Genomic DNA, 13,407 nt, shown 5'->3' on the forward strand with positions numbered 1-13,407 from the left:
AGAGCTGCCTTCAGGCTTCACAGTTGGTTTCCTAAGGCACATGTGCGAGTTGCACTGTGCTTTCTGAATGGCCCCGCCATCTTCTGAGAACTGTGTGTTTCCCAGAAGGCAGCGGGGGGGGGGCTGGGAATGCACATAGGTTGCCGATAGGCGATTTTACCCAGAAGTAGGAGCAGGTACCTGTCAAAACCAGGTACCCGGTCTCCACTTCCCACCCCAAATAGTGCCAGATGTGGCAGTGGAGGGGGCAAGGGTGTGAACAAGCATAGAGTCCCCTTTTGGGTGGAGCTCTACTTTAACTAAACCTCAGAAGAAGGTGTGGAATGAAGATAATGGGGTTGATTTTATAAAAGGGTACAGGCTGCTCATTTTGCAAGGGCATTCCACTTTAAAAGGGAATAAGCTGAAGCTTTGATGACTTCCATTATCATGTGCAAGCAAAAATGATATATATATATATATATATATGTGTGTATATATATAATATAATTTTTAATTTTTTTTCCTTGAAAGTGATTGGGTATTCTTTTCAGGGTGAATTCTCACCACATTTTAGTAAATCAAATCCAACGCATACTGAGAGGAAACCTGGTGAAAGACAGATCACCTGTGGTTTTTATTTTTAAAAATGAGGTACAGGGCATTTGCAATCATCATCAGCATTAGTCCCAGACAGCTATTGTGAACTTCCCCACATAACTACCCAATGTTGAAGAATATATACTGTAAATACTTCTGCATAACACATGTCTAAATACTTCTGCATTGCACATGTCTGTGTGTTCATGCCTCTGCAGACACCAGCCCATTTACAGGCTGTAGGTAGCTCAAAAGGTACAGTATACGCATACAGTGGAACCTTGGTTTACGAGTTTACAGTTAACGAGCATTTTAAATTCTGACTCGACTTGGGAGTGTTGTCTCGCAAAACAAGCAGAATTCAAGCTAATGGGGTGTGCAGTACTGCATTTGGCCAACGGTGCAGGGGTGCTGGGGACACTCGGAAAGAGTTCAGAGCCGTTCGGAAATACTTAGAATCACTTGTAAACACTTTCCGAGTTCAGCAGAGCTGTCCCTGAGTATTTCCAAGGCTCTCAGCCCCCCCCCCACACCTGGCCACATGCGGTATTGCATGTAATAGAATTTAATGAGGAACAAATTATCTTCTTTTCCATTGACTTCTATGGGAAAACTCACTTTGATATGCGAGTGCTTTGGATTATAAGCATTCTCCTGGAACGGATAATGCTCGTAATCCAAATTTCCACTGTACTTTGTTCTTTTCAAACAATTGCAATTTACTTTGGCATTTTGTTATTAGATTTCATACAAAAAAGCTAGAAGGTTAAATAATGAAACAAAATCATTACCATATGGTCTGTAATATACAGATTCTTTTTTTTGTTCCTGTTAATCTTTCTTTTCACATTTTGTTATAATTGTTTTACAGAACTTGAGACAAAGCCTTACTTTCTCTATTGCTCCTTGGCTGATTGACTGTGTGGGGATCATGAGGGTGGCATCTCCAGAATGAACTCCAGCATCCTCAACATGCTCGGAAATAGCATGGGAAATGACCTGTGAAGAGACTGAACATATTAAAATCCTTTTTCTTATAATCAGGTTAAGCAAACAATTCTTCATTTGTATCAAGTGACTTGAGAGTTTCATGACATGTGTTTAATGTGGCATTCCAGTCCAATACGCTGTCAGGTTTTTATCGTTATCTGTACTCCTAAAAATAATATCTCCCAGAAACAGCAATAACTTTTTAAAGTGAGATCATAGCCATTCATTATTAAAACTGAACCGGGGCGGATCTGGGGGGGGGGGGGGGGGGGGCAACGGGTTAATTACCCTCCCCCACCCCAGAGAAAATAGTGAGCAGGCTGTGCTGATGGCAACCCCCCATCAGGACACAGGGCAGTGGCGGCCAAACTGACAGGCTCTGTGAAAGGACACAGGCAGAGCCACAGCTGCGGGGGGATTTCCACCTCTCCTTCTCCTCCTTGAGCTGAGAAGCTCTCATTCACCTGGCAATGCCCAATCCTATTGGCTACATTCAGGGCCAATGGCTGGGAAACTAACACCAAGAGGATTATGGGACATGTAGTCCCGGATACCAGCAGGCCCAGGACGATTCCCTGAGAGTGCACTGCAGCCCCCAACATGCCGCGCAGGAGGAGGGGAGAGGAGGGAAGAGGAGGACTGTGAGAGGAGAAGGAGGACCATGAGGCTGTCGGGTGGAGGGAGCCAGAGAGAAAGTGCCAGTGATCTGATTCTACTACATATCCCCCAAGGTAAGAACTTATCACCAGGTGGGGGGATTAGGGGGCCTGGGATGCAGGCTTCCATAGAGGTATAGGACCTTATCACTGGCTGCTCCCATTCTGTCCTCCCCTCCAGCTGGCTGCATCCACCCTGTCCTCCCTTCCACCTGCCTGCATCCACCCTGTCCTCCCCTCCACCTGGCTGTTCCCACTCAGCCCTCCCTTCCACCTGGCTGCTCCCACTCTTTCCTCCCTTCCACCTGGCTGCTCCCACTCTGTCCTCCCTTCCACCTGGCTGCATGCACCCTGTCCTCCCCTCCACCTGGCTGCTCCCACCCTGTCCTTCCCTCCACATGGCTGCATCAACCCTGTCCTCCCCTCCACCTGGCTGCTCCCACCCTGTCCTCCCCTCCACCTGGCTTCTCCCACACTGTCCTCCCCTCCACCTGTCTGCTCCCACCCTGTCCTACCCTTCACCTTGCTGCATCCACCTGGCTGCCTCCACCCTTTCCTCTGCTTCACCTGGCTGCATCCACTCTGTCCTCCCCTCCACCTGACTGCATACACCCTGTCCTCCCCTCCACATGGCTTCTCCCACTCTGTCCTCTCATCCACCTGGCTGCTCCCACCCTGTCCTCCCTTCCAACTGGCTGCTCCAACTCTGTCCTCCCCGCCCCCTAGCTTCTCTCACTTTGTCCTCCCCTCCCCCCAGCTGCTCTCACTCTGTCCTCCCTTCCACCTAGCTGCTCCCACTCTGTCCTCCTCTTTACCTGGATCCTCCCATTCTGTCCTCCCCTCTAACTGGCTGCATCCACCCTGTCATCCCTTCCACCTGGCTGCAACCACCAATACTTTTTCAAGACACTGTGTATTTTTGTGTGTGTGTATATATAATTGCATTTTAAGTTGCCCCCCTACTTTTGTCCTTGTCCCCGCATGTACCCCCCTAAATATGAAAGCTGGAGACGCCACTGTCTCTCACCACCACCCTGCATCACCGCATTTCTGCATCTAAAAGAAGACTGCCATTACTGTGCAGGCGCAGGCAGCAGAGAGATGGCATCATCTCTCACTGCCTGCCCTCACTCTGGAACAACAGGGACACTGTCACTGGCCACTGGCTAGTTACAATCTGCATCTGGTGACAGGCAACTGTGACAAGTGACAAGCTGCGTCTGATAAAACATAGCAAGTGACGATCCCCATCTGGTGGCAGGCAACGGTGGCAAGTGACACGCTCAGGGCTCCCACTGATTCTTCATTATGGTGAGTTTAACTATTTCATTTTATAGTAAAGTGTAATAATAGAAATAATGTGCTTCAATCATCCTGACACCACATCAACCATGGTGTCCTGATGATTGAAGTGCTAACACCTGCCATTGCCCCAACAAATTGCCCGCAAACATTTTGGCAGTGCCCTCCCGAGATTAGACTCTGGAACCCCCCCTGAACTGAACTCCAGACAAACAAGTCGATACACAGAAGAAATACAAATGGGAAATGGTTTACCTGCCAAAGGTTTGTTTTTATATATCCAGATACATGGCACAGCCCTATTTGTCAGGGCAAGAGACCTCATTTTTCTTTGCTACAGGTAATAACACATTAGCGGTCTTGTCCATCCCCCAGCTTGTAACTGGACAGTGAAATGATAGGTAACAGACTAATGAGCTCATCTCTCTGTCACTTTCCTCTTTCTTCTTCTCTGCATGTTGCTTGTTAGCACATGAGTACTGCAGCACAATGTTTCTACCTCTTCTGTACTGGGACTGCAAGAGGCTGGTACCATGTGACATTCAGGGACTTACACTTCTTGCATTTAACAAATCCATTTATTGATATATCAGCAACACTAATTTATGTCTGTTATATCTGCCTGGGGCTCAGATTTAATAATGAATAGAGTGGGAAAGATTGTAAACTCTTTCCAATCATAAACATAGAGAGTATAAAATCTCCTGTCATGAAAAATGCATTACGAAGAGTAACTCTGTTCAAAAATAATAAAGATTTGAGTTAAACAAGTTGAAAATAATAATAAGGAGCCCCTGACAGTGCCTTCACTTTACATACTAAGCTGAAAGTTGGATTTTCAGCTCACAATGGACTCCTATAGAGAATCCAGCTGAAAACAGCTTAGCATCTTTTCCAGATAGACCTGAGTATAGCTCATGGGAAGACTTCCCAAATATTGTAAGATGCCGGTATGTGATGGCAGTGCCCACCAAAAATTATGTTAGTTTACATAGATTTCTACTTTAATAGACATGAGATAATATCATTTGATCTGCCAGTTTATTCACCAGACCTGGTTCGTTTTTTTCCTTTCTTTTTTTAGCATTACTTGGTAAAGTTAAAATAAAAGCAATGTCCTTGGCCTATGAAAATACTGACTTTAGTTGAGTCACAACTCCACATAAAGCAACTAGCATTTTAGAGGGAAGTCAGCGGTTTCAGATCTTGTATTTCTATTATATCAGGTTTAAATTGATTATGCCTGCTAAGACTGGGCTGCATGATCCAACTTGTGGAGAATTCACACACCCGTTCACACATATGTCCAAGCTCAAGAAACCAGACAGTCAGCTTGCAAGCCAATCTTTTATACTGTACTTGGCAAAACGAAATTAGACCACATACAAATTTAGTTATTGTATGTATTTTTCATCCCACTCATTTAGTATCCAAGTGGTTAGTAATCAGGCTTGGAATTAGGATTTAACAATACACGCACAATTATGAACAAAAATAGGTGAGTATAGGCCTTAGTTTGCATGTTTAGTTATTGTATTGCTATGGTCTCCATCCTACCCATTTAGTATCCAAGTGATTAGTGACCAGGCTTTGCAATTGGATTTAAACAATACACAAACAATTATGAAAAAAATAGGTACGTTTAGGCCTAAGTTGACTTAAAGGACAAGTACAGTCAAAGCTTGTTTGGCTGTACTTCTCCTGTGGATCACAGGAGTGCAGTTTGTTTTGCACTGCTGTGACCCATTTTCAGCTGACGTCAGCTGTTGGCTGATGTCACAGAGCTGGTCCAGGCTCGGGAAAGATTGCGACCATATGATCGTGATCCACCCACAAGCCTGGACCGGAACCCAACTCAGCCTCTCAGTGAGCTGCTGAGATCCTGAGGCGGCCGCTCCCGCCCCCTCCACAACCCCGCACACCAGAGAGTATGAGAGGGCAGAGCAGAAAGCCGGAAACTAACAGTCACTAGCTCTCTGCTCAGGGAGCTCTGAGAATCGTGTGATCCATGGTGTTAGATCACTTGGTTCTCAGTGTTAGAGCTAGCGGGGAGACACATGCAACATTCAGCTAGATAAGTATGATTCTAGATAAAAACCCATTCCCATACCTCTCTTTTAAGCAAAAACTGGAGAAAAAAATGGGCTTCTTTAATTAATTTGTGCCTAGTGAAAAAAATCTTGTCATATATCAGTTCTGTATTTATGAAACTGTAAGGATAATACTTACACGCCCTTCCTTGGCAACTGCATCCATCTCCACCTCTCGGGCACCTTCAATAAACTTGGTGATCACAACAGGGTGCTCCTGTCAAAATAATAAGCAAACCAAATCAATCCACAGCTTGAATGCCAAAATAGACACAGCTTGATTACAACATCTAACACTTCTGTTACAAACTCTAGTTATAAAACCCATATGGCTGTAAATAAGTGGCAAGGCGCTTGATGTGGGTGCAACCATATGGAAAAACTGACTTCTCTGTTATAGTTCCTAGGACAGTTGAACTTGATATGAAATTCCTGTAGCTCTAAGACTGTATCACTTAGCATCACTTCATCACAAATTTAACCCATCTTCCTTGTAAATGCTGCTCATCTTTTTACCACCTTGAAAGTGCAATGTTAAATGTAAAAGCAAACGCTTTCATCTTGTGACGAAAAGCCCTGCAGGATATACATAAATCCCCCACCCAGGCCTAAAAGAGACACTAATATGAAAACAAGGAACATTACCCTGAGAGTTGGCACAGTGCGCATATTTTGCTGCCAGTTGATCATGAATTATGTATGATACCACTTTTAGCTAGATATGTCAATACATAACATTTACATAGAAAACACATTGCTGGTATTTATCAGTAGTGGTTCAAGGTGGAGATTATGTAGCAATAAAGCCGCAGGGACAAGACAAATAATAAACATATTATTTCCACTTAGCAAGTGCAAATAACAGATGTTAAATTATTTTTGACCTCTGGTGTATTTATTTGCCAATTTGTTAGATAAAGATCTACCGGTTTACTTTGCTACTGTATCATTTGTGAGACAGTTGTTTTATTTTTGGTACTTATAATGAAGTTGGGCCGCATGTAATTTAGTGTCTGGAAACAGAATTGTCTTTGCAGTCTATTGTTACTTTCTATTGTTTCATTGAATATTAGGAATTTTACATTTAAGAATCTATTAGATTCTATAAGCATTACAGAACAAGCATGCAAGTGGTGAATTTGACATAACTCGATACATATTTGTTTGTTGGCTGCAGTTACATGGCTCATCATAGTTAAAGCTGAAGTTTGGTGATTTTTTTGTTTTTAATGAATGAGCAATAGAAAGCTGTCTTAAGCCTAATACACACAGACTAAATGTTGGGCGACATCAGCCAGCCAATGGTCAGTTTTGTTTTTCATTCAGCCCTGCTGGGTTAAAGGGAAAAAATACTACTAGTATGTACAATTCCACGTACACACGTCCGGACTTTTCGAGGCACTAGGTCCGACAGACTTTCGACGGAGTTCTGACAGAGTTCTGACAGAGTTCTGACAGACTTTCCGAATGAACGGACTTGGCCACACACAATCACACCAAAGTCCGACAGATTCAAACGTGATGACTTACGACTGGACTAGAATAAGGAAGTTCATAGCCAGTAGCCAATAGCTGCCCTCGTGTCGGTTTTTGTCCGTCGGACTAGCATACACACGAGCGGATTTCTCGGTTGGAACTGGGTCCGGCGGAGTTCTGGTGGAAAAATTTGAAACATGTTCCATTTCTAAAGTCTGTCAGACTTTTGCAAATCAAAAGTCCGCTGCAGCCCACACACGATCGAATGGTCTGCCGGAATCATTCCGTCTGACTCTTGATGTTGAAAAGTCCGGTCGTGTGTACGCGGCATTCGTCTTTAGAATGGAGGATGGGTGGATGAATGAAAGTCTGCCTTCTCAATTCATAGAACTGATAGTACAGCTTCTATGAAAATAGTACAGGGGTAAAAAAAGAGAGCATAGTCAACACTTTTGATAAGTGTCTGTGATAACTTCTGCATCATTAAAGGATCACAGCTGTGGGGGTATCTTGGGCACAGTGGAATGGAGATTTCAAGGAACAGAACAACTACTGGGACAATCGTAATTTTTCTAAGTACCATCCCTGGTGCTGATTTAAAAAAAAAAAAAGGGAGCATGTAGCTCACTTCCTTTCTTCCAATGATGTAGCGTGTATAGTGCATAAGTAGCCAATTACCTGCCCAAACACTGTCACATATGGATGGGTAAAGAGGCTATATAAGCTCTGACCAGTGAAGCTTACACAAGATTTCTGTTCGCTCCCCTGGATGAACAAAATGGCAGGGGAGTGAAAGATAGTGAGATCCTGTTGGTTTTGCCCATAGAGCAGAGACAGAGAGTCCCCAATTTGAGCTCAGAGTTGGCTCCGAGCAAAAGCAGGCTGAAGCTCTAGGCTCAGTTTTTGGAGGTACATTATTTGCAGAGGTACTCAACATTAGATGTTATAATATATGGGATGTTTTATAGAAAAATAGTTGTGTAATTGTGCAAGAAAAGAAATGCGCACAATACAAACAAATGCAATCCAGGCATTCCATCTAGACTAGGCCAAAGAGAAGTCATATTGTGGGACAGCATTAGTGCCACAGTTTGCCAGAACGCCCACAGCAACTGGCTCTACAAGACAACCTATATACAATTCTTCTGCAATCAGACCTATTCAATAAAGGATCCCTAAAAACAATGATAATTTGCCAGGATGTTCTTCTTTCACTGAAAAGAACATATAATATTGCCTTGTTTTGTAGATTAGGTGTCAGAGCTAATATACTGACAAAGGGGGTTATTTACGAAAGGCAAATCCACTTTGCACTGCAAGTGCACCTGGAAGTAAAGTTGCTGTAGATCCGAGTTGGACATGCAAGGAAAATCAAAAACAGCATTTTAGCTTGCACATGATTGGATGATAAAATCAGCAGAGCTTCCCCTCATTTCAGATCTACCCCTTAGATTTAGAGCGGCTGCACTTCCAAGTGCACTTGCAGTGCAAAGTGGATTTGCCTTTCGTAAATAACCCCCAAAGTCTTCTTCTCAGACAAAGTCATAATGATTTTCTTTACCTGGGAAACACGTGTCGCTTCAGCTAGGAAAGTCTTCAGTTCTTCCTCTCCATATACTACATTCATTGCTGAGCCACTGTGATAAAACAGAGGAAACAAAGGTTTATAAAGGATTAACTAAGCTACAAGTTTTTACCAGGTATGCTAAAGTCAGGAGTTCACTCATCTTACACATTATTATAAGCAACATAAATATATAAAAATGTATAACATGCACTTACAGAGAGTAGGTATGAAATAGGCTCATACACAGTGTGGCTGCCCAAATTCTACTGATTCTTTATGAGTGCATTTTATACAGGGTTTTATTTTTTAAAGTTGCTTGTGAATTATCAAAAGATTAGTGTGCTCTCTCTTGCATATATATTTGGGTTTTAAGCTTTCTAAGAGCATTCCTTGTGATTTTATGAGAGCAGAAAGATCTTTTTTTGTAATACTCGGTTGATCAAACATTTTAGAACTGTACACATGGACTAAGTGAGCATGGAATATATGAGGTTTTACTAAATTCAGGAGTGATAAAGAATCATTCATCATGTGCACATATATGTATTCCTGACAATGGAAACAAGTTGCCAGGGCCAAATTTAGTCACCAATGAGTTATCTGTCTTGCACTGGGCTTTTATAGCCGTTTTAGCTTTCTAATCTAAAGTTGCCCATAGATGGATAATTTTTATTAATCAGCCATTGGGTAGAAAAAAAAACAAAAAAAAGAATGTATTCCTCTCAGCTGTGCTATTGTGACAGGAGGATTTTGTCAGAATATAGTGATCAGCGCTGCAGCCAATTGGCTGCATGTGCTGATCAAAGAGGAATTTTCCAATTGCCATAGATGGTTCGAAATATGGTTTGTTCTTGCTGAAGCAGATGATTTATTTATCCATTTATGGCCAGCTTTAGTATCAACATTAACACAATCAGTTGCTGCTGATTGCAAGCGCAAGGATTGCACTTGCAAGCAGGGTGGCAGTCTGGAACCTTATAGAAAAGACTTTGTATTTCTGGATCACCTGAGCACATAGGAGGGACGCAGCAAGCATGGATACCCAACAGTCTTTGTAAACTGCAAAGCATCATCCTATAGAGGGAACAAAACACATTTTTAAAGTTAATGAGTACTTTAAACATAAAACATAATGTTAGAAAAAAAAACCCAAGTAAACCCATCGGAGATATAAATCTTACCAGAGAATTGACAGCTTTCCATGGAGCCTGTGCAATCTGAAGCTCATCCAGAACAGCTGAGAATACGGAGCGATCTTCTGCCCGATCAATCTGCAGTGGGCTGGTACCCATAATCTTCACCCCGTTCTTGTACAATGGCACAGCCAAGTTGTTGGGGATCTGCCCCCCAACAGAGATGATGCAGCCATCACATTGCTGGAAAGAGATAGGATGAACAGTTGTCAAACAAATTTATGATGATCACAAGGCATGCTGTACATGAACCTACGGGGGCTCAAAGCAAACAACAGTGCATGATATTCATACCACCTTGTGTATATAAAATTATAAAGACCTTTAATAAATGCACATATTTTTTAATACAGGAATTATTACACAAGCTTTTCATAAATCATTCTCAGTAGTCTTAGCTATTATTAACTGACATGGCTGGCCAAAATTACTAATCCTTTTTCAGGTGATTAATATATATATATACTATATTACCAAAAAATATTGGGATGCCTGCCTTTACACGCACATTACTTTTAATGGCATCCCAGTCTTAGTCCGTAAGGTTACATTTTGAGTTGGCCCACTCTTTGCAGCTATAACAGCTTCATCCCTTCTGAGAAGGCTGTCCCCAAGGTTTAGGAGTGTGTCTATAGGAATGTTTGACCATTCTTCCAGAAGAATATTTGTGAGGTCAGGCACTGATGTGGATGAGAAGGCCTGGCTCACAGTCTCTTCTCTAATTCATCCCAAAAGTGTTCTATCAGGTTGAGATCAGGACTCAGGCAAGCCAAGTTCCTCCACCCCTAACTCACTCATTCATGTCTTTATGGACCTTGCTTTGTGCACTGGTGCACAGTCATGTTAGAACAGGAAGGAGCCATCCCCAAACTGTTCCCACAATGTTGGTAGCATGAAATTGTCCAAAGTGTCTTGGTATGCTGACGCCTTAAGGGTTCCCTTCAGTGGAACTAAGGGGCCAAGCCCAACCCCTGAAAAACAACCCCAAACTATAGCCCCCCCTCCACCAAATGATTTGGACCAGTGCACAAAGCAAGGTCCATAAAGACATGGATGAGCGAGTTTGGGGTAGAGGAACTTGACTGGCCTGCCTCTGTTGAGTCCTGACCTCAACCCGATAGAACACCTTTGGGATGAATTAGTGCAAAGGCAGGTGTCTCAATACTTTTAATATAGTGTGCATGTGTGTGTATATATATATATATATATATATATATATATATATATATATATATATATATATATATAGTATATATACAGTATATGTATATATTGTATATACTGTTCTTAATTGTTTGCTAAAAGACCAGAGCTCAGCTCTGCAGTTCTGAAGAAGAAGGTACATCCCTTGAAATGTATTAGTCATATTGGTTATCCAGGTTCTTGAGGTAATATGGTATTTACTACATGCTTGTATATTATGTAGCTTTTGTGAGTATGTTTTAATACTTTATATTAATAAAGTAATAATGCACCCTCCCTTTTTTGTCATTTTTCGATCAATCCTCTACATACAAATCTATTTTTCTCTTTATTTCCCTTTTTGTTTTGATAACATGAAACAATACCAAATGAAAAAAAAATCAGCCACAGTATGTTGTTCTATATGTGCAGCTGGAACTAAATAGCTTAGAATTCAAGTCTATTTTTGGTAAGAGAAATTTGAATACACAGACATTTGCTTAATTAGGTTTTTATCATTTTGAGATTAAAGGTGCCAAGTGTCTCAGGAAATTAAATTGTATTATATTTAATCTGCTAATAATCGTCATCTGTATGCCAAAGCAGCTCTCACTGTATATGATCAGCAATGATTATATAACATTACCAAGATGGTGTTTTTTTTTTGTTTTTTGTTTTTTATGATAACTGCACTTACCACTACATGGAATCATTGCTAAAATGTTTCTTTCATCCTCTGTATGATTTAAAGGTTCCAGGATATGCGTATTGATAATTAGCCATAACCCCCTTACCTGCAACCTATACCCTTCTTTAACCACTTCAATACAATTTCCCCCCTTCCTGTCCAGGACAATGTTCAGCTTTTAGCGCTGTCGCATTTTGAATGACAATTGCGCAGTCATACAACACTGTACCCAAACTACGTTTTTATCATTTTCTAGCCACAAATAGTGCTCTCTTTTGGGGGTATTTGATCACCTCGGCAGTTTTTATTTTTTGCTAAACAAACTGAAAAAAACTAAATTTTTGAAAAAAAAAAGTTTTTCTTTGTTTCTTTTATAAAATTTGTTTTCTCCTTCACTGATGGGCACTCATGAGGCTGCACTGATGAGGTGGAACTGATAAGCTGGCACTGATGGGCACTGTTGAGGAGGCACTGATATGTAGAATTGATGGGTCCTGATAGGTGGCACTGATATGTAGCACTGATGGGCACCGATAGGCTACACTGATATGTAGCACTGATGGGCACTGATCGGTGGCACTGATAGGTGGCACTAATGGGCACCAATAGGTGGCACTGATGGGCACTGATAGATGGCACTGGATAGGCAACACTGATGAGGAGCTACCGACAGGCATTACTGATTGGCATCTGATGGGCACTGACAGGCATTACTAATGGGGAACTGATTGGCCCATTTATGGGCACTGATTAACACTTTGATGGACACAGACAGGCGTTACTGATGGGGTACAGACTGGCAGCTGATGGGCACTGACTGGCAGCTGATGGGCACCTCTCATGGAGGCTGTGCTGATAATCAATGTGTAATCGGCACAGACCCGCCCCCCTCCCTGAGTGTCGCCAATCGGCTCTCCCTGTCAGTGCGAGCAGAGGAAAGACGTTTACCAGCACTACCTGGTTCACACTGTGATCACATGGTAAGGAGCTTCCGTCAGAGGCTCAGTCCTCCGGTGTGTCAGACTGATACACAGTACCATCGATTGCCAGCATGTTATCCAGAAAGACGTTGGATAACAGAACCACCAGCCGGCCGTCATTCTGCTATAGGCCGGGCGGGAAGTGGTTAAAGAGGAACTGCAGTCTGCTCACATAATTTGTACTAAAAACATCTTTGCCATTCTCAAGCTTCCCTCCAACCGCTTTGCATATTATTTTATATATACTGTGATTCTGTACTTGCCAAATATGCTGCAGAAATCTCCCTCCACTAACTCTGGCTGCAGCCATTTTAACTGTGGGCAGCTGAAGCTGCTGCCTGTTCACTTCCTGGATTTACACAGACACACACAGGCACACCTCCAGCTCTGCAGCATTCATTGGCCCTCTTATGACTCATCCCTCCTCCCCCTCCTGGTAAACTCTCACAAGTGTAAGAGAGAGCTGTGTATGATATCATAAGCCTAGGCTTTTTACCAGACAAGAAACAGGAAATGGGCTGTATAAGGTATTTACTGGCAGAAAAAAATGTTTTACTATTCAAAGTTAAAATAACAAGGGCAGAAGATTTAATAGATGGAACGTTGAAAAAATGACTGAAGGTCAGCTTTAACTTACTTTAGAAATGCAGGCTATCTGGCCCAGGAGCTGTGGCCTACACCAGGCAGTGCTCAAGTCTACTTCT

At 42.4% G+C, this 13,407-nt stretch overlaps 1 protein-coding gene across 1 annotated transcript in view; it reads right to left on the reverse strand.

The window, feature by feature from the left end:
- The window catches only part of CPS1 (carbamoyl-phosphate synthase 1), a 179,499-nt gene that overhangs the window by 25,950 nt on the left and 140,142 nt on the right, over positions 1–13,407 (reverse strand). The window contains exons 26-30 of the mRNA XM_077448349.1: positions 9,842–10,036; positions 9,667–9,734; positions 8,655–8,730; positions 5,757–5,834; positions 1,471–1,578 (exon numbers count right to left, since the gene is read on the reverse strand). Of these exons, the coding sequence (XP_077304475.1) occupies positions 1,471–1,578; positions 5,757–5,834; positions 8,655–8,730; positions 9,667–9,734; positions 9,842–10,036 (525 nt within the window). The remainder of the gene's footprint in view (positions 1–1,470; positions 1,579–5,756; positions 5,835–8,654; positions 8,731–9,666; positions 9,735–9,841; positions 10,037–13,407) is intronic.

Source organism: Lithobates pipiens, unplaced genomic scaffold, assembly GCF_037356315.1.
Source record: "Lithobates pipiens isolate NorthernLeopardFrog02 unplaced genomic scaffold, aLitPip1_a1.2 Scaffold_22, whole genome shotgun sequence".
NCBI classification, from domain to species: domain Eukaryota; kingdom Metazoa; phylum Chordata; class Amphibia; order Anura; family Ranidae; genus Lithobates; species Lithobates pipiens.